The sequence below is a fragment of the Epinephelus fuscoguttatus genome, linkage group LG20 (assembly GCF_011397635.1).
Source record: "Epinephelus fuscoguttatus linkage group LG20, E.fuscoguttatus.final_Chr_v1".
In the NCBI taxonomy this organism is placed as follows: domain Eukaryota; kingdom Metazoa; phylum Chordata; class Actinopteri; order Perciformes; family Serranidae; genus Epinephelus; species Epinephelus fuscoguttatus.
The window spans coordinates 18494872-18515625 of record NC_064771.1 but is presented as its reverse complement, the minus strand read 5'-3'; the positions used below and the strand labels follow the sequence as shown (position 1 = coordinate 18515625).

The 20754-nt window shown below is 41.8% G+C and overlaps 2 protein-coding genes across 2 annotated transcripts; both read right to left on the bottom strand.

The window, feature by feature from the left end:
* Positions 1-128: 128 nt before the first annotated feature.
* On the bottom strand, positions 129-7504 carry LOC125880412 (uncharacterized). The gene is made up of 9 exons (XM_049562840.1): positions 7328-7504; positions 3951-5980; positions 3577-3622; positions 2867-3016; positions 2596-2685; positions 2283-2408; positions 2004-2129; positions 1284-1355; positions 129-296 (listed from the first exon to the last, which is right to left on the bottom strand). Exons 1-9 carry the CDS (start codon positions 7359-7361, stop codon positions 259-261), a joined length of 2712 nt encoding a protein of 903 aa, XP_049418797.1. The 5' UTR covers positions 7362-7504; the 3' UTR covers positions 129-258.
* Positions 7505-8301: 797 nt separating this feature from the next.
* On the bottom strand, positions 8302-19841 carry si:ch211-136m16.8 (claspin). The gene is made up of 6 exons (XM_049563180.1): positions 19545-19841; positions 10911-16160; positions 9028-9223; positions 8849-8928; positions 8679-8764; positions 8302-8579 (listed from the first exon to the last, which is right to left on the bottom strand). The coding sequence occupies exons 1-6, from the start codon at positions 19641-19643 to the stop codon at positions 8519-8521; spliced, it is 5772 nt and encodes a 1923-aa protein (XP_049419137.1). The 5' UTR covers positions 19644-19841; the 3' UTR covers positions 8302-8518.
* Between the last annotated feature and the right edge of the window lie 913 nt (positions 19842-20754).

Genomic DNA, 20754 nt, shown 5'->3' with positions numbered 1-20754 from the left:
CTGACAGTGTACTGCAGATCTACAGCTACAGGCCCCGGGTTATGACGCCACCCAGCGGCAGGACATGTTAAATTCACCAGATGTAACATTTTTTGAGATCTGTGACAAAAAATATAATAAACTGCAAACTCTTCAGATAGTATCTTTATTTCAAATATCACAGATGATATATACATATTTGGAAACCACATCAAATACTTTATTAGTGTATTTCATATAACTTTGATGCTGGTGGTGGACAACAGGAATATAATTAAATTAAAAGTATTCATCCTCTTCACTTTTCTTCAGCAGCTCTGGAAAAAAGAAAAATGCATTAATAATGATCAGGTTAAACACAGGACAACATACACTAAAAGCGAGATCTTGACACAATTATGATAACCAGTACAAAGAAACACAGAGAAGGTGAGATTTCGGAAATGCTACAGGAAGTTGAGATTCAACACTGTTTTACAACAGGCTGCAGCAGGAGGCGGTAACAAAAAGCTGCAGTGAAGTCTGACAGCTTTCTGACAGTTTCCAGCAGCCTGTTAGATCTGATGCTAATTTATTAAAACTGTTATCAGACTCATATTTCGGCTTGTGTTTAGTCTCTGACTACTACACGTCACCATCAGTAGCACAACATGATTTCTATTCACAGCATAAACCTTCAAATCAGACAAACTCTAAATCTATGAAAAGTTTATCTAAAACGTCATAATTTAAACCAATCAGCTGTTAGATCAGGTGAGAGCCAGGCATTTCCCATCATGCCCTGGGTCTTGCAGTGGTGTGGAGCAACTGCAGCGTCTGGCTCTAAAAAAGTGCGGCCGCCTCGCTCTCACAAGATTATTGCTGTCCACTTTTGCATGACATCAGAGCAAGTTGGGATGAAGTCAGACACAAATCTAACACGCATTGTGCCGGTGATCGAATCTCAAACATGCCTATTGTTGCAGCTATGACATCGGATATACGGAGCCAGAGTGTGCAGCACAAATCCCCTCTACTTTTTAAACACCTGATTTGCTTAAAACTGCAGCCACATAATCTGATTGGATACAGAGCTGATGCCACCAAATGCACCTGCTGCTGAGCCAACCAGGGACAGAGCCCACCCGTTCCCACATGTTGTCATTACTGAGACAACTCTTTGACTGGTGAGTGGTACAAAAGCCTCTCCTGAAAGATGGTAAAAAGCTCTGATATGTCTTTAGCTCCAAAGCATTGCAGCATTTCCTTTTTGAGGTCATTTGCAATATTCATTTTTGAGACAAACCCACAGTAATGTGTCATACCTTCTTTCAGTCTCTTTAGTTCTTCTGCCTGCATTTTCAGTTGCTGTTCCAGCACAGTGCAATTGGCACATCCTGCAATAAAATTTGAATCATTAAATTACTATCAACATGGTCTCTGTCAAACAATACTTTATCTTCTGCTTTTTGATTTCCTGTATCAGGCTTAGATCAGTGAGAATGACTACCTAATGTATAACTTCCCTATATTGCTCCTGCTTCCTTCAGCCAACACTATTGTATGTGATCATGGTGGTGCTAGTGTAGTCATCATTATCCAGACACCAGTCTGAGCTTAAATTCTCAAACTGGTCTCCATAGTCCATCCTGGATACTTTTCACCAGCTTCTTTATTAATGCAAAACTGTTAGCAGTTGTATTAAAGAACTGGAAATAAATTTAAGAAGTGATAGTGGGCCACTGTTTTGCTTAGGTTTGAATCAAGGATGCACATAATCACAATTGTGATTGTTGGTAAGAGCTCCAAAAGACATGTTTGATTAACTGAAATGTCAACAAGAAAAAAGTATTTTAAACACCCTCAAGATGGATGAAGGACAAGACCTGAATATGCAGATGTTCAGCCTGTATGTGGAGCCTTACAATAAAGTCCTAATGGAGAATACACCAAATATTATACAATATATAAATCACTGGACTTGTCAAATAGTCCCTCCAGTGGCCTCAGCTGCTCATTTTGGCATCTCTGCACTCCCAGCTTACTGTGGCCTCTGGGCTTAGCCAGTGCAGCCCTATGGGTGGTCGCAGGCTGTTTCAGGGCTCTGGCTTTGCTAGAAGTGTCGCTACATGTCGAAGTTTCTGCTCTGGTACTGGCTGGCATTGCAACATCTGAAAGCATGTGATAAAGAACAGATAAGTAACTCACAAAATGTCAAAAAGTCCAAGTTACTTAACTCTCTAGACCATAAACCTCCCCAGAAACACAAATTACATCATAGTCTAGCTTAATAATTATACATAACAGATGCAAATCCAACTTACCATCCTTTTGGGTTTTAGCTGGCAAAGCTCTTTTGCTGGTTGTGGGCTGTTTGAGGCTTTTGGCTTTGTTTGCCGCATCACAGGATGATGCTGGGACTTCAGCACTACTGGGCGGTAAGGGAGCATCTGTGGATTAGATACAAGTGTGAGTGTGTATTTTGTAAACTCAGAAAGGTCCAGCCTGTGAACACCATCACATTAACTGTTGCACAGTTTTAGTTAAAGGTGTTGTACTAACCAGGCCAGTCTTTAAAATGCTAAGGAAAAATACTTGGCTGATTACCACGCTCTTTTGCAAAGACTCAGTTTTTACCCAATCTCTTCCTCTTTGCAACTGGCAAAGTTTCACCTCTGGTTAAGGGCTGCTTCTTTTCCTGTGAAGTCTTCGTCGCAGGGTTAGCAGCTGATGTGTATAAAGAGGGAGACAAATAACAACAAAAACAATTAAATTGAAATTAATGACCAAGCATGTCACACAAGCAGGAATGGGACAACGTGAAAATTTCATGTCACGATTATTCTGGCTAAAATAATTCACAATATCATCCTGGTAACTATTTATATATGTCTGACTGTGTCGGTACCTGTAGGTCCACGGAGCTTGCTTGAAATTGAAGAAGCTGATGAATTGATTCTTGCTGATGGCAGCCTGAGACCTGTTGCAGCTCTCTGGATGCCTGACGGTATGCCGCTCAACTGCGGTCTCTGCAAGCCTGAACTGGGTGGCTTGAATCCTAATGTTTGCACAGAGGTTAGATAGTGTGGGGACTGTGAATACTGTGCGCACAGTTGCACATAAAAATAACATAGGAACAAATTTTAACATTAGTTCATAGAGTGTACTGATGCTTACAATTCTCACTGCATACTTTAAAAAGGGACAGTTCACCCCATAATGACCAGTAGTGCTATTTATCAATCTAGATAGTTTTGGTGTGAGTATACAGATTTCTGCCTTCTCTAGAACTGTGAGCAGTTTCATGTAGGGAACTATTTTCTGTCTACTGAGTTACACCTGCCAACCAAATCACAGCACAGAAGGAAGCGTGCATCTACTGCTACTTCACCTAACACCGCTGAGCTAGCTAACGTTACAGCTCAGCCCAGAGGGACGCCATTAATGTTTTTACATCCCGAGCTGTTGCAATCACAAGCCTCTTGTCCATGACTTTCTTCTTTTTTCTTCTTTTGATTTGAGGTGAACTGTCCCTTTGACAATTTAGTCTAAGCATTTATGAAGAATAAAACTGCAATCTACCGAGCCCATTCTAAAAACAGAATCCACACTGCCTACCTGTTGTTGATGGGCGTAAGTTGTAAGAGCTTGATATTCCTGTGCTCTAAAAAACACAAGAACAGAGGATATCATCCACCGACTGTCACATGCCATCAATGCTTCTGCTCAGATTTCTGGTCTCACTCATTAAAAAGTGGATTTAAAAGACAAAACTGACAAGACCTTCAGAGTTCATTTGATCTAGTTCATGGGACACAACGTGCTGTAAACTAGAGTTGATTCAATACCAGTATCGGGAATGCCCCCTGACCAGCAAGTTCAGGTATTAGAATCGGTATGAGGAATGAAAAAATGGTATCTGAACATCTCTACTGCCAGCATTTTGTGCACTTAATGCCTTAGTGGATTACAAGAAGACATTTAAATCCTACCGCTTGGGGCGCATCAGGAGCAGCAGTATTTCTCAAGGCTTCAGCTTGGGCTCTTTGTCTCGTCATGGGCAGGCCTGATGTCAACAGCTCAAACCTTCCTGGAAGTGCAGATGCCGGCTTGGGTTTCAACAGCTGGGATGCAGCTTTCGAAGGAGGCAAAAGGGATTTACCAGCTGGATGTGTCAAGAAAGTTTTTCGGTCAGAGATGATGTTTGATGGAACATCTGATGGCACCTGACCATCTGGCTTACTGGGACCATCGCCATACAGATTCTTCTGCGCCCCTATGATTTTGCCCTCCTCTTGTCGAGGGTTAAAGATAAAATTTTTACAGCCAGTCATTGGTGTTGAAGTGATCAAAAAGTCTGCCTTTAAATCTAGGGAGTCCTCCCAATCAAATGTGTTTGCTTTGTTGCTCTCCATATCTATGCTTTGTTGGCCCAAAGGGTCGGGGAGACCATCTGTCACAGGCAGACCTGATTGTGAGTGCTCAGACTTGTTTTCTTTAGGGCTACTCGTTGCATTGTAGACCTTTAGAGGCTTGTCGAAAGTGCTCTGGTGACTGTCACCTGAGCTCTCTGACAATGTTATTGTGCCATTCTGCTTCAAGGGAGGTTTAGTATCAAAAGTGTTCTGGAGGCAAAAGGTTGCAGCACCAGCTTCCCCTAAAATAGTATTGCCACTGGATTTCCGAAGAGATTGCCTGTCAAAAGTGGCATTCTGCATATCACATGAATTACCTGCCGTTACAGCAGAGCGAGTTTTACTCAAAACAAGGGAGGTTTCGATGGTGTTGTCAGAGACTGAAGTAGCCTGATCTGTAGCCACACTCTCTGCTTTGGGACTGTCTTCACTAGAAGAGGGAAGATCCAGCGTGTTATTTTGAGGCCCGGGTATTTGAGTAGTGGTGTTTAAATTGGTGGAGGGACTCAACTGGGGGGACTGCAGAGAGGTAAATGTGCCGTTCAAAGATCCAGCAGTTTTTGGGCTCGATTGTGGCACGACGCTGGTGAGCTCGGCATCATTGCTGGGAAGTGGGTTTACATTTTTAGCTTCCACAGTATTGGAAGTCGCTACAGGTTCACTTTGAAGCTCAAAAGTGACATTCTTCAAACTATTGTTACACTGCACATCACAAGTAGAGACCTCTGATGCAGCGCCCTGAACAGACATGTCACTCGAGTTTATGCTGTGAGTAACATTAGCAGGATGGGTACCAAGTGTGTCCTCGGCTGTTGCTTGAATCTTCGCCATGTCTTGTCTGCTGTGCTCTAAAGCAGGCCTACTGTTTTCCAAAACACTGCCTGTAGAAACATCCCGAGTTAGTTCCAAGGAAGCTTGTGTTATGTTTTCCCCCACACTCTTATCAGACTGTTCACATAAGGAGCTTGTGGTGTGAGTGACACTGCCAGTGAGAGTATTTGACAATTCTCCAGTTTGATTCATGTCTGATCTGACAGGCTCTGCCGCAGTTTGTCCACTGAGCTCTGAGGGAGGCATGTTGTTTTTCAAACTATCCATTGGTGAGATATCCCGCGTGGCCTCCATGGAGGATAACTCCCCTCCTTGTGATAGGTCTGAATCACGTGTAGCATCAAGGAGAGTAATTTCTGGGAAATCCAGAAAGCGCTCAAGAGCGTACTTACTCTCAGGGGAGTCAACCATCTCGACATTAAGGTCTTTACTGGCTGTTGTCCCATTATGTCTTGACAGTTCAGGAGAATGGACTTCAGACGTGTTTTCTTTAGCACTCTTTATGTCATTTAAGCCTGTTTCTGACAAAATGGGGTTTAAATTGGTGGTGTAATGAAATGGAGAAGGCTGGGGAAAGGCAAACCTGCTCTTCACAGACCCAGCTGTTAGAGGCGTAGCAGGCACACTGCCAGGAAGAATTGAATCACATGTAACTTCGAGGAGGGTGATTTCTGGGAAGTACTCAGCATCCAGCCTGCACATAGGAGCATCTAAGTGACTCAGTGAGTGCCCAGAGAACACTTTCTCAGGTGTCCTCTCAGACTCTTGCCTGCAGCCTGTGAATCAAATGATTTAATTAGTGCAAAAATATTTTTACTTTTACATTACCAGATCACGTAAACTTCCAGTGGGACAATATATACAATTATTGTCAGCTTTAAATCGAAATGACTTGACTACAAGATTATATTAGTGGCAAAACAATTTTTAAAATAGTTCATGTACAGAATAGCTTGTAAAAAAGAAAGTGGAAGTATTGACTTTTTTTTTTTTTTTTTTTTTACTAAATACATTATTAATATTACAAAGTAACACAAAATAAATTTTGGTTAGCCTACAATAATAAAATAAACTGAAATGAACACACTGAAAACTTTATCCAATTAGAAAAAGACTCAGCATATTGCAAAATGTTTAAAATCCAATAATATTGTATTGTGGCCTAAGTACTGTGATAATATCCTATCATGGAGCCTCTGGTGATTCCCACTCCTTGTGCCTACAGGCGTCTGACACTTAAATTTAATGCCTTTTTAAGAACTTTTTAGGATAATTTCTAACCAAATTTAAGACTGATTTGATAATGATCATGATGATGAATCGTGTTTGTCTTATTCAAGCATTGCAGGTAAGTATACAGGTAAGCACACCCATGCAGAGGTGGGTTTTATATAGGAATATGGTTATTACAGTGAGTTAAGTTAATCTACATTTTGCCAACATGTAATTGCAAGTATTAAGTAAAAAGACATTAAGATTAGGTTCAGTGGTAGGTTTAAAACTTTGTAACATCAGACATATGGACTTTCACGCCAAATAGCTTGACTCATTTTGACAAAAATAACTTAGAAGATGGATAAATTAAATGGGATACAATGTTTGTGGCAAATTAAAACCTGAAAAAAATAAAAGTTCACACAACAAAATACTTCTAAGGACTAATATTTATAAATTTGAATTTAAGACATTTTACTGCTTTTTTAAGGACCTACAGACACCCTGAATAAAGTCAACTGATGACCACTGACTAGTGTCAACTATTTCCGTCATGTAATTTGACAGTAGGCTATATTAAGATCACAGGTCCAACAGCAGGACAAAACATTTGTCATAACGATGATAAACCTTCAGTTTAGTTTGGTAAAACACATATTACGTTAGCCTGAAACAATAACATTGCAACTTCAGTCAGCAGGTAAGGTTCATAAGCAGCAGAGGTGACATACACAACGTGGCAGTTTAAAAAATGTAGAGACAAGCATTAACCGATGTTGTTGTCAAGTTTGAGAGGTTAACGTTACAGTAGTGACGTTATGCTCGAGGCATGACAAAGTCCCGAACGATGCTAAGCTAACATTAGCCTGGTAACGTTAGTGGGTAAAACGGAAACAACTTTGACTTACCTAACTTCAGAGGCACTTCGTGGGGGAGGTTCATGTCTTTGGAAAGACGGTAAATACTTTCTCCTTTATATTGGAGTCTGCTGAATGTAACACGTATCCACGAAAGTCAGCTGAATGTTAAAATAACACCGAAACGTTCATAAAGTCACAACTTCTGGAGCGCCGCTCTGGTTCAAACGTAAGCTCACCGCACGCTGATTGGATGATTCCAACCAATTTCAGCCGACAGGTTCTTCTTCGTGAGTTTAAGAGTAAATAATGACCACACATTCGATTGGGCTATACTGCCACCTACTGTCTCGATAAAACCAGATTAAACTATATTAAACATTGACTACATTCCTGTGATTTCTAGAGATATGTAAAAAGAACCAATGCTGAACAATAAGAATAAAAGTAAAAAAAAATATATATATATATATATAAAAGTCTGTGTACAAGTGAAGGGTTGTGTAGGTTGTACACTATATAAAAAGTGCAGAGAATTAAATGCTGAATGAATATACATGGGTTGGATGGTTATGTATAGTATGTGTAGCATGTGTACACATTCAAATACTGTATATACAGCATGCAAGCTTCGTGCAGCTGCTCAAACAATATGGTTTGAGGCTCTGATAGGTCTTTCACCAACACTGAGTCATCCACACAGCCACTGTCTCCACTGTTGGCTTCAATAGTTTATAATGTCCATGTTGAAACAGGGTTTCCTCTGCATCATCCTGCAGCATGAGGCTAAATCAGGTGCCTCTTAGTTCAAGGACAGAGAACATCAAAGGGAAAAGAAAAGGACTGGAGCACAATGTTTAATTTGCAGGCTGTAATAGTGCAAACAGACCAAGGTTTCAACATCACCATGACTTCATCAGAGAGACTGACTCTGTAACTGTTTATACTATGAATAGCTGCAAACTGATCAGTGTATTCCAGGTTTATGTCCATTTGCAACCCAAAGAGATTTGAGGCTATGATTATTGTGTGTGCTAAATACCCACCTCTTGCACTGTGTGTAAGAAAGTAACACTCCTTTTTTCAGTTAAGGTTTATTACAAAACATACAGAAAATAACTGACACAATGAAAATGTCATCACTGTATTCAGTTTCATAAATACACCAAAAATAAAGCCATTTGTATATTATATTCAAATATCCACACAAAGCATTAACTACAATCCATCTTCTTCTCCTCCTCACTCTTTTGTGGTCTTCTTCAGTTTGCTCTTCAGCTCAGACATAAGTGGATTTCCAAATCTAGACAGGCACGAGAAAACTAAGAGTCAGAAAATGTCTGAACACAAGATGATTTTGTGCTGAATATGATTATGTGAATACTGTGAGATGGGGTTTTACCCTGGATGTTTTGGAGGCATCCATTTAGGTCTCTGTGGTGCTTCATCTTGTTTGGGAGTGTCACTCTTCTCCTCTGGCTTTGTCTCCTGTTGATATTGAGACATTTTAATAACACACATACCTCAACATGAGATAAAAGTGGAATTCAAAGATTATTAATAGTCGCCTACCTCTGAGGGGGTTTCTGGTTTATTTTCATCTCTAACCACCCGCTGAGTCTTCTTTAGAACAGGAAAACCAGCACCAAGTCCTAAAAAACAAAATGTATGACATTATTTACAGATCATGAAAAACAACTGGACATTGAAGACTCAAGGTGGTGGCTTTCTATGTGCTGTAAGTGACATACCAGGAAGTTTTATTCCAATGCCCATGCCTCCCAGAGGTACACCTATAGGGACTTTGGCTGGCTGAGGTACAGAGGGTGTGGGATCCAATGAGGGCATATGCAGAAGGGAGCGGGGATCTTTGGGTGGCCTTACACGAGGATTTTTAACAGCGATTCTTGATCTTTGCACAGTAAAGTCCAGCACAAAAGTGTCTACCTGGAATGACAACAACAGCTGATTTCACATCATCTCTGTGGGTTGTGAATAAATTATTCATGATTTAAAGGTCCAGTGTGTCAGACACAAAGGCATCTTTTGGCAGAAATGGTATTTGACATTCATAACTTTGTTTTCATCAGTGTATAATAACAACCTGAAAATAAGAACTGTTGTGTATTCGTTACCTTCGAATAAGCCGTTTATGGAGAGAGTCCTCTCTCAGGGAGCCTGCCATATTGTTTTTACAACACATTCTCACTCCCAACTCGCTGGGAGTGCTTAGTCAGTGGCCCTACATGTCAAAATATGACGTGCTAGGTACCCTTCCAGCATCATTTTGGACACTCACAGACGGTGCGTAAATTTACATTTTGTCTTTTCTAAATAATTTTTCCATTTCACAGGAAATGTACAGTCTCTGCTCGTTACATGCATACAGTCTCTTTTCGAAATAAACTTAGAATGTTAGTAAAACATTTTGTTTTTGGGTTTACTTCTTTAGGTTTAGTAAAAAAAGCATGTAATTAGGTTTGGAAAAAACATAGTGTACTTAAAATAAGTACATATGTAATGTAACATCACGTGACATATGTCACTAGCATAGCATGTTACACATACTAGCACGCTATGCTGTTATTAAAATAACTCAACTGACTTTTGGTTTCACTTGGGAAACAAACAGCTGTTTTCCAGGTGAAAGTCCAGAGTTTATTTGACACATCCACCCACTCTATGTGGACTTTCTTGCTCTTTATACTGTGGTAGTTGCCAAAAGCATAAAAAAAATGGTGCTGCTAAAGCCCAGGCCACACTGTCTGCATGATCAGTGCGTGTAAGTTACAGAATATCTTGTAATTTCTTTTTCGGCGCCCATTTTTACAGGTGAGAGCAGCCATATGGCATGGCTTGACTGCTGCTCAGCTGTGGAACATCTTACGATTCTGAGTCTTCCCTATTTTTTTTGGCAGGACGCGCACTTTTTTTTTTTTTTTTTTTTTAGCAAAAATAGAGATGGTCTTTTAATAATTATATTGACATCATACTGGCTTATACTACAGTTTCAATATCTATATCTGTCACAGACATGAAAACAATATGCTTAATTTTAACTCAACACTTCCTGTTTTGAAACAAAAGCCTTCTGATAATGTTTCAGTTGACAGAATCCCTTCATTTGTAAACACAAGGCATTTTGTTTTGAAATATTTGCAGGAACTTGTTGTTGAAAATGCAGTGGCTTCCACAGCTCCATAAATGAGCAGAGTACTGGCTTTTAATAGTGGAAATAACAGTATTCATAGTGGCAGGAAGCTCTGCAGCAGCACCGCAGCAGCAACAATGTCTGTGTGAACACCTTACGCATGAGTTTAGAGAGGTAGTAGTCACGCACTGCTCACGTAGGCAGTGTTGCCCGGATGTAAAGGGTGCCGTTGTGTATCAGTGTTTGAAGCCAAGGGCCATTGACCAAGCATTGCTATTTAACAAATTGGGAGTGAGACCAGGTTGGTTTCAACAGTAGCCCAGAAGGGACAAACCAAACACTGGCTCTAGATAGGGCCAGTTGTGTTTTCACATCGTGAGAAGTTTTATTTCTGCAACCTCACCACTAGATGCCTCTAAATCCTACACACTATACCCTTAATAAGATGTTATAATGATTAAAATGTTATTTCAGAAAAGATACCTCCATTTCATCTTCAGACTTTGTCGTCAGCTGTTCTGCCACCTCAGCCCCAGCTTCTGATTCAGCAATATCCTCTGATTGTCTGGGCTGTGGTTCGTCCAGTGAGGGCAACATCGATAACCTCTCGGATTCAGTGCAGGTGTCGTCCTGTGAACCAGATTCTGTCAACACTACTCCCTCCTCTAACGAAGCCTCTGAGCTGCTTCCAGATCGTTCTGATTCAGTGTGTTTGATTTCATCTGGAGAGTCAGACATTTCTAAAGGCTTATCTTCAGTTTCTGCTTTGTCTGACTGAACATCTGCTTCTTCTGTGTCTTTCCAGTCAGTTTTCTCTGCTAATTCTGCCTCCTCAGCATCGATCTCTTTCTGCGATCCAGTTTCAGTCTCCACTGCTTCAGCTCTTTCTTCCTCGGTTTCTTCTTGTGATTTATCAGATTCCTGATTCAGATCTTCTTTCTCTGGTGACGTGACTCCGGAATCTGGGTGAAATCTTGTCGCAGTGATTGACTCATCCTGTTTCAGATCTGTCTCAGCGGTTTCCTCCATCAGAAAATCGGAGTGTTGTGTAGAGGATTCAGAGATGTCTGCCAACATCTCATGAATTCCTTGGAATGACTCGGTGCTAGTTGACTTTGGTTGCTGGGTTTCATTGCTTTGTGTGCCCCATTCACCAAGAGACTGGTCCAAAAATCCAGACTCTACCGTTGATGAAGACATCTCTGTGTCACTCACTAAATCCACAAGCTGCTCTTCATCCTTCTCTGTCTGTGCTGATGACATTTCACCTTGTTCCTCATTTGATGGCTCCGTTTGTTGTCCAGGCTCTGGCCCTTCTTGTTGCTGTATGCCATCATTGTCCTCCGACGAAGCCGTCTGTATCCACAAGTCAAGGATCTCTTCATCAATCACATCCGCATGTCCACTGATTGAGCTAACTGTTTCCTCAGCGTGACTCCTCCCTGATTCTGTCACATGCTTTGTTGTATCCTCTGTTGATATCAAAATCAAATCTTGTGGTTCAGACTGGGCCGTCATTGATTCACCAGGGGCTTCAGGTAACATCTCCTCATTGCTTATCTCAAGCACTTCATCGGATAGTTGATTTTTTGTCTCCAGTGACTCAGCTGGTCCAGACAGTTCCAATTCAGCCATTTCAGTTGCCTGCAGATGAAAAATCTCCATCTCATTTCTGCCTTGCATTTCATCCGCTGCTGCCTCCATCTCAACTGCATAACCTGCATCTTGTATTTCTACATCTTCAAGTAATACAGACTCAGTCTCATCTGAGTGTTTCAGGAATTCAGATTGAGTAATGTCATCTAGTAAACTAGATGTCAGCTGTTGCTCCGAGTTCATGACATCGACCAATCCGTGAAAGTAGCTTGTCTCTGTCATCTTCTGTACTTCAGCCTCAGGGAAAGTGTCATCTTCGAGCACTTCCTGTGCTGCTAAAGCTCCTGTTGTCTCCCAGCCGACTCCAGCAGCAACAGCTACTTTGGGATCACACAATCCTTCGTCTTTTTCTAGATCGACCGAAAGCTCTTCAGTCCCATCTTGCGGCTCTTCTGTTGCCTTATCGTCCTTGTTTGTTGATTCGACGTCTGACTCAGATTCCTTTTCTGTTTCCTCCTCGATCCCCATTTTCATTGAATCAACTAGTAATTCTCTGTCCTCTACCTCAACTAAATGTCCGGATCCTTGAATTACAGTTTCGACAAGTGGTGTCTCTGTTTCTTGTGGCATTCCAGCATCAGCGAGCCGCAGTATTTCAGCGTGATCCTCCACAACCAAACCAAAGCTATTCTTAACACCTTGTTCCTCTCCCATATGCTCCCTCACCAGTAAACAGTCAGCTCCGGCGCTCCAGCCGCTGTTTTGAAGGCTCTCCGGCTCTTTGCTCTCCACCTCTTCTGGTAATGGGCTGCCCTGGATTTCCTCGTAACCTTCGTCCTCCAGGAACCCTTGTGTTGTATTTTCATCTGGCTCATTGTTGTATTCAGGAACTCCCTCTCGTGTTTCCTCACATGTCGGAGAGTTTAGCTCCTCCGACACAACAACACGGCCTTCACACATACTCTGGGGAATATTTTTAAACTCTCTGCTCATTTCCTGTCCAGTCTCGCCGTCAGGTTTATCCATAACTGAGGTGGCTATACATGCTATTTCCATGTCACTTTCTTTGTTGACTGCTTCACTGGAGAGACTCTCCTCTTCTACTTGAGCAAAATAACTCTCATCTGCTGAAGTGTGTGTTGTGATATCAGAGTTTGTATCGATCAGAGAGCCATGGCTTTCTGTCTCGACATCATCTGCCTCTCTTGATTTGGTTTGCACTTCAGTGTCTTCAGCCACATCCTCTTGTTCTACATCTGCAAAGTCAGCTGTGTGCAGCTCTGACTCAGCATTCTGCATGAATTCTTCACTGTGTGTAACATGCTCAGTTAAAATGTCATCTTCTGTAACTGCTTCGATGTCGTCTTCCTGCTCTGGAGCATTCTGCATGATGTCATCGCTGCATGTAACACGTTCAGTTAAAACATCTGCTGTAAGTGTTTCGATGTCGCCTTCCTGCTCTGGTGAATGATGCGTGACTTCTTCACTACATATAACATGTTCAGTTAAAATGTCATCTTCCTGCTCAGGAGTGTTCTGCATGATTTCGTCGCCGTGTGTAACATGTTCAGTTATAATGTCGTCTTCCTGCTCTGGAGCATGCTGCACGAACTCTTCGCTGCATGTAACATGTTCAATGATAATATCTTCTGTAACTGTTTTGATGCTGTCTTCCTGCTCGGGAGCATTCTGCATGAATTTGTCACTACATGTAACATGTTCAGTTAAAATGTTGGCTTCAGTATCTGTTTTGATGTCATCATCCTGCTCCGGGAAATTCTGCATGACTTCTTCGCTACATGTAACATGTTCAGATAAAATGTGATCTTCCTGCTCAGAAGCATTTTGGGTGACTTCTTCACTGCGTGTAACATGTTCAGTGAAAGTGTCGCCTTCTGTAACTGTTTTGATGTCGTCTTCCTGCTCAGGAGCATTTTGGGTGACTTCTTCGCTACATTTAACATGTTCAGTTAAAGTATCTTCTTTAAGTGTTTCAATGGCATCTTCCTGCTCGGGAGCATTCTGCACAAATTCGTCGCTACATGTAACATGTTCAGTTAAAATGACGTCTTCCTGTTCAGGAGCGTTTTGGGTGACTTCTTCGCTGCATGTAACCTGTTCAGTTAAAATGTCCTCTGTAACTGTTTCGATGTCGTCTTCCTGCTCTAGAGCATTCTGCACAAATTCGCAGCTGCTTATAAGAAGTTCAGTGATGATATCTTCTGTAACTGTTTTGATTTCTTCTTCTAGCTCCAGAGCATTCTGCACGAATTCTCCGCTGCCTATAACATGTTCAGTTAAAATGCCGTCTTCCTGTTCAGGAGCGTTTTGGGTGACGTCTTCACTACATGTAACATGTTCAGTTAAAATGTCGTCTTCCTGCTCAGGAGCGTTTTGGGTGACTTCTTCACTACATGTAACATGTTCGGTTAAAATGTTGTCTTCCTGTTCAGGAGCGTTTTGGGTGACTTCTTCGCTGCATGTAACATGTTCAGTTAAAATGTCCTCTGTAACTGTTTCGATGTCGTCTTCCTGCTCTAGAGCATTCTGCACAAATTCGCAGCTGCTTATAAGAAGTTCAGTGATGATATCTTCTGTAACTGTTTTGATTTCTTCTTCTAACTCTGGAGCATTCTGCACGAATTCTCTGCTGTCTGTAACATGTTCAGTTAAACTGTCGTCTTCCTGCTCCAGTAAATATTGCACAAATTCTTCGCTGCGTGTAACATGTTCAGTTAAAGTATCATCTGTAACTGTTTCAATGTTGTCTTCCCGCTCTAGAGCATTCTGCACAAATCCACCGCTGCTCATAACACGTTCAGTGATGATATCCTCTGTAACTGTTTTGATTTCTTCCTCCATTTGTGGAGCATTCTGCATGACTTCTTCGCTACATGTAACATGTTCAGCTAAAATGTCTTCTGTAACTGTTTTGATGTCGTCTTCTTGTTCTGGTGAATGCTGCATGGCTTCTTCCCTATATGTAACATGTTCAGATATGATGACTCCAGCAAGTGTTTTAATGTTGTCTTCCTGCTCTGGAGCTTCATCCATTGTCTGGTTGTTTGCAGCCTCACTCACATCCAAGGCGCTACCATCCGTCTCCTCTTTCGTATCCTCAACTTCATCACTTTCACTTCTTCGAGCCATCACATGCTGTTGCTCGACAGCAGTTAGCTCATCCTCAGACACAGTGCTGCTTTTGTCGTAGGTCATTTGTAATTCAACAAGCAGTGGACTAAAGCCTGGGTCCTCCTTGAAATCCCTGTGGTCGTCTGAGGACTCTTCACAGGCTGAGAGCTGATGCTCAACTTGTCTCGCTCCCTCATCGGACTCACTCTCAGACCCCAGCTGTGGCACACCATCAGTGTTTCCTCCTTCCTCATGCATCACCGCTGTATCTGCCTTGTTCCGCTGCATCTTCGACTCTTCCACGTGCATGTTATCCTCTTCTACTGCAGTCAAATCTGCAGTCAGACACGGTTTTAGCTCACTATCTTCCGCCTGCAAATCTTGTTCATCCTCATGCTGCATTTTGTCCTCTGCTTCCTTTAGTTGGATGGTTTCATCCAGTGTCACCGCCCTCTCACTGTCCTCAGCACCTCCTCTACTTTCCTCCATGTCTTCGCTCACTGCATCACCTGTAGTTTTTAGTGACCTGATGTTGGCATGCTCTTCTGTCTCACCATTCTCTGACATCACATCTTGTCTGCGAGTGTGCAATTTCTCATCTCCGTCTTCTTCTCGTTTGTCGTCTTGAGCAAAGAACAGCCCTGCATCGTCATTTCCTGCTCGGCCCAACTGTTCCTCTCTGGTGCCCTCACCTTCCTCAGATGCTTCGCTCTCGCTGCCTCTGCTCAGCTGGGTTTCGCACGGCACGCTTTCTTCATCAGGCTCTAAGTTGATCTCTGTGGTGCAAATCTCCCAGGCCACAAGTGGCCGAGATGAGCTAAGCAGAGCGGCTGTCGCAACAGGCTTTTCCTCATCCACCCCTGCTCCACTGGTGTCCCCCTCTGCGTGGCCACAGTTAGCGGGCTCACTGTCAACTGCTAAATCCTGGATGGAGTTTGGATCATTGCTGGTGACGTTAGTGGGCTCTGGCCTGAAGAATCTGTTCACAGCTCCAGTTATGTAGGACTGAGGAGGAGATAAAGAGAGAAAGATTTATTATGTTATTAATTGATCAACATTTCCTCTATGTATTTCCCCATTTTTGAATGATTTGTCTTTGTTCTGTATTTTCCCCCACATTCATACCATGTGCATCTGCTATATTACCATACTTATACTATATGGCCAAAAGTATATGGACATCCCTGTTCCTACCTTCCCGTACTTTTGATCTGAGGCCGTGTTTGAAGGTTTGGGAAAGGCCCCTTCATTACAGTAAAGGGAAATCTTAATATTACAGCATACAAGGCTTTTTACACAATAGTGTTGTTCCAGCTTTGCAGCAACAGTTTGGGGAAGGCCCTTTCCTGTTTCAACATCACAATGCCCTCATACACAAAGCAAGGTCCATAAATGGTTTTCTGAGTTTGATGTGGAAGATCCTGACCGGCCCACACAAACCACAGCTCCATCCAACACCTCTGAAAAATTAACATTAACTTGGTGTCGTGTTTCAAGCGACCTAAGGCTCTCTTCAAAATCTTCTGTATCTGGTTCTTTAGGTACTAAATGCTGCATTATGATCAACAGCTATAACTAACTTTGTCTGCTGTTTGGTGCTGGACTGGCGGCATACAGGTAGCCTGGTTTCAAAGTTGCGGCCATAAAACCAAAACAATGAGCTGAAAGAAGCTAAAATGCTCCTTTGAGCTGAGAGGAACTGCAGAGCTGGTAATAATTGCCTGTAGGGTTGTCATTACAAGCAACATTTTTCACATGAAAGCTACAAAATAACCTTTTCTCATATTTGCTGAAACAGATGAGACATAATCTGTGAAAAAATCCTCTGCCTACTCTGTTGCAGTGTAGCACTCCTTTAACCCTCTTTTCTTGATTGTTGGTGTTCCCCAGAGGGCTGCAACATTCGTTTCTTCCTCTTCATTTAATTTTTACCAACATGGTAAGGCAGTTGTTAACACACCCCAACTTTGGAGGTACAGCAACTTCCCTTTACCGTTAAGCACGAGACACTCACTCTCTCTCGTGTATCACTCACACCTGTCCCTTCAAAACAAGAGCAGGAAGGAACCAATTAGCTCATAACCAAGGGAACACAGTGACTCCACTTAAACACTGCACATGACAATACAAATGAAACAATACACAAAGTACCATAAATGACGATGAAATAACACCTTACCAGTAACTCAATAATGCTGAATCCATTAATAAATAACACAGTAACTTAAAGGGATAGTGCACCCAAAAATGAAAATCCAGCCATTATCTACTCACCCATATGCCGAGGGAGGCTCAGGTGAAGTTTTAGAGTCCTCACATCACTTGCAGAGATCCAAGGGGAGAGGGAGTAGCAACACAACTCCACCTAATGGAGGCTTATGGCGCCCCAGATTCAAAAGTCCAAAAACACGTAATTGACACCACAAAATATCTCCATACTGCTCATCCGTAGTGATCCAAGTGGGCACCGCGTTCATGTGTGTTCACGTGCTTTCGCTGGTCTTGCGTGCAAGCGCGCACACATGTGAGCGCGGTTTCCAGAGAGGCAGTTAGAGCTACAGGCTACAATGAGGCTAAAAACAGAGTTCAAATGACGTTTTTCCAAACAACTTTTTATGTCGGGGCTTCAGGACACTTGGATCACTAAGCACGAGCAGTATGGAGATATTTTGTGGTCTCAATGATGTGTTTTTAGACTTTTGAATCTGGGGCGCCGTCAGCCTCCATTAGGTGGAGTTGTGTTGCTACCCCCTCTCCCCTGGGATCTTCGCAAGGGATGTGAGGACTCTAAAACTTCACCTGAGCCTCCCTCGGCATATGGGTGAGTAGATAATGGCTGAATTTTCCTTTCTGGGTGCACTATCCCATTAAGTAAGAAAAATAACTCCAGAATATAATGTGTGCAGTAATTATGGTTACAGTCTTCCCTTGCTACTAGGCGTTATGGTTACACTTCTAACAGCCGTATAGCACATGAATAAAACCAACCAGTCAGAGCCAAGAAAGTTTGCTCCGGCTGGTGGATGGTGTTTGTTTTTAACATGGCAGCTGGGTCACAGACTTTCTCATTTTACAGCTGAATGTTTCTGAAAACATCTGAGGTGAGAAATAGGCAATGCTGTAACAGAATCTTGTTTCATATTTGATCAGCGCTGCCTCGTTTGACAGTTTGACTTCAGTTCATGAGCAGTAATTGACATCACTGACAGCTCAGCTCTGATTGGTTGTTGTCTGTGCATAGTCGTAGATCCTAGCAAATGTCATTAGAGGCAGAAGATGGGGAGAGACATAATTTTTTCACAGACTGTCTGACATCCTACTTTCACAATATAATGACATTTTCAGCAAATACGACAAAAAGTTATGTTCACAAAAGTTATCCACTGTAGCTTTAAACATAATCATCCATTGCTGTTCTAAAAACAGGAGCATTGAAGCACCTTTAAGCATCTAGTAAGCTCAACGTTCATATGAGACTGTCCTGGTCCTGTGGGTTGGAGGACTCTTTGACTCATACTACTAAATATAATACAGCCATCATTAATGTTCTCAGTGTGTTTCCAGTTCATACAAGTGAAAATTTCCACTGTGAAGAGGGTCTGCTGAAACACAACAATAGTTTGTGAGCCAGGCCTTACAGTCCAACATCACTACCTCACTCATGCTTTTGCTGAGGAATGAGGGGGGATAAATCTGTAACGTTCCTAATATATTTCCTAGTGGAAATTCCCAGACAGAGCTATGTAATAGGCTCTAATTGTAGGCAAAACACAGACAGTGTTATAGTGCTACACCAACAAATAATCACTTCCACATAAATGCAATAAACTAGTGTAAGCTAGACCGTTTAAATGAGCGTGTAGCAGATCAGCTGAGCAGGGAAAAACTGTGCAATCTGTCTAAATGCATGTTTGCATATGAAAAATAAAGTTTCCAATACTCAGTAAATGATGAATACTGGCTTAAAATATTCAACTGCTTTTAAACCGACACAAAAATATAGACTTTGCCTCTGTTTTCTGAGTTCTTCACACTCAGGAATGTTTTGTGAGATTGTTAGACAATTAAAAAAACAACAAGAACAATGTGCAAATGACAAATTTCCTGAAGACAGATTTAAAAACAGCAGTGATGTAATGTTTGGGTGTCCATGTACTTTTGGCTCTGTAGTGTGCATTTAACACCTCATATGACCTTCTTTGTCAGTGCTGTTCCTGTATGAACATACCATATGTGTGTGTGTGTGTGTGTGTGCGTGCAGAGTGAGAGAGTGAGACTGAGGGGGGTTCACGGACACAGGAAGATGGAGACTTTCCATCCACGTTTACTGCTGCTAACATTAAAATTAAAGCAGTTATGTCGCGTTAAGACGCAGCAGCAGCAGCTCACCCAAACTGTCCAAAAAGTCCTCTCCACCCTGCTGATCATGGGACTGTCTTCGTCCATCCTCAAACCTTCCTCCGTGTTGTCCCTCTGACCTTCTGACATTATTCCTCTGGATGTGACAAACAGTTAAGTTAAACCTTCCTGTAACTCGACAGCAGCTCCATCCAAACGCGCCCAGCCCTGTGCGCCTCCGCTGATGGCCGCGGCTCAGTTCCTTGTATAGACATATGTCCGGTGTATCATGATGAGGAAGAAGGTGATTAACACAGCTGAGTCGCCACAGCATCAAGCTTACGTGTTGCACAGTTTGCGGATATGCGCAGAGCTTCTGTTAAGTCAGGCCACAGCTGCTTTCAGAGCTGATGTGGGTGTTTTTAAATAGATCTGATCACATTCAGCAGAGTTCATGTTGATTCATCAACACCAGGAGCTCCTGAACGCGTCTTCATGATTAGGACCAACTTCCCAAAAATAAACAGATCTCAGTCTTTGCAAACATCCCATAATATAAAGTCTCTTAAACTTAAATATAACAGTACAGATTGGCCTGCATTTGGTTGACTGGTGTTCAAATTAGAGATACACCACCCACACAGCACTGTAATTTTAAAAATGTGCTTAAACAAGACTGAAATTTGTCAGTTAATAGAATATAGGGAAAGAAAAAATGAACTTCAGGCACTCATGAATGGAGCAGGAACTAATGCAGTTGAATTAAGTTAAAATGCCTTTATTAAAAAACATGGCTTACATTAAAACACTGACCAGTTTCAACCCTAAGGTCTTCATCAGAATGCAAAAAATAAAAATAAAAGAAATACATAAAATAAAATAAAATATAAAATAAAAATTTTAAATAAAAAAAACCCCGATGAAGACAAGTCAGTGTTTTAATGTAAGCAGCCATGTTTTTTTTGAATAAAGGCTTTTAAACTTTTTAAGCATTTGTTCCAGCTCCACATCTGAGTGCCTGAAGTTCATTTTGCCTACCCATGTGCTGACCCTTTTCTTCAAGAGCATCTATGTTTTTTCTTGAGTTTAATATAACAAAGACAGTCTTTGGGCACATCACTACGTCGGTCTCCAAAGTAAAACTAATATACTCTTGACCAAATTAAATTTGAATGCAGAAGCACTGAAACACACCCTTTTCACTTCCATACACTCAGGGATTTTGCTGCTACAGCTGTAGGGCTTACTTGGTCTGGTATGA

Bases quoted from the DNA above. Each gene is read 5' to 3' on its own strand.
- LOC125880412 (XM_049562840.1), bottom strand. From the start codon at position 7,361: ATGAACCTCCCCCACGAAGTGCCTCTGAAGTTAG. The intron at 3,017-3,576 runs GTAGGCAGTGTG...TGCAAACATTAG, and splicing joins CTTACGCCCATCAACAACAG to GATTCAAGCCACCCAGTTCA. The intron at 2,409-2,595 runs GTAAAAACTGAG...TCTAATCCACAG, and splicing joins TGCAAAGAGGAAGAGATTGG to ATGCTCCCTTACCGCCCAGT.
- si:ch211-136m16.8 (XM_049563180.1), bottom strand. From the start codon at position 19,643: ATGTCAGAAGGTCAGAGGGACAACACGGAGGAAGGTTTGAGGATGGAC. The intron at 8,765-8,848 runs GTAGGCGACTAT...CAATATCAACAG, and splicing joins AACCAGAAACCCCCTCAGAG to GAGACAAAGCCAGAGGAGAA. The intron at 8,580-8,678 runs GTAAAACCCCAT...GTGCCTGTCTAG, and splicing joins ATGCCTCCAAAACATCCAGG to ATTTGGAAATCCACTTATGT.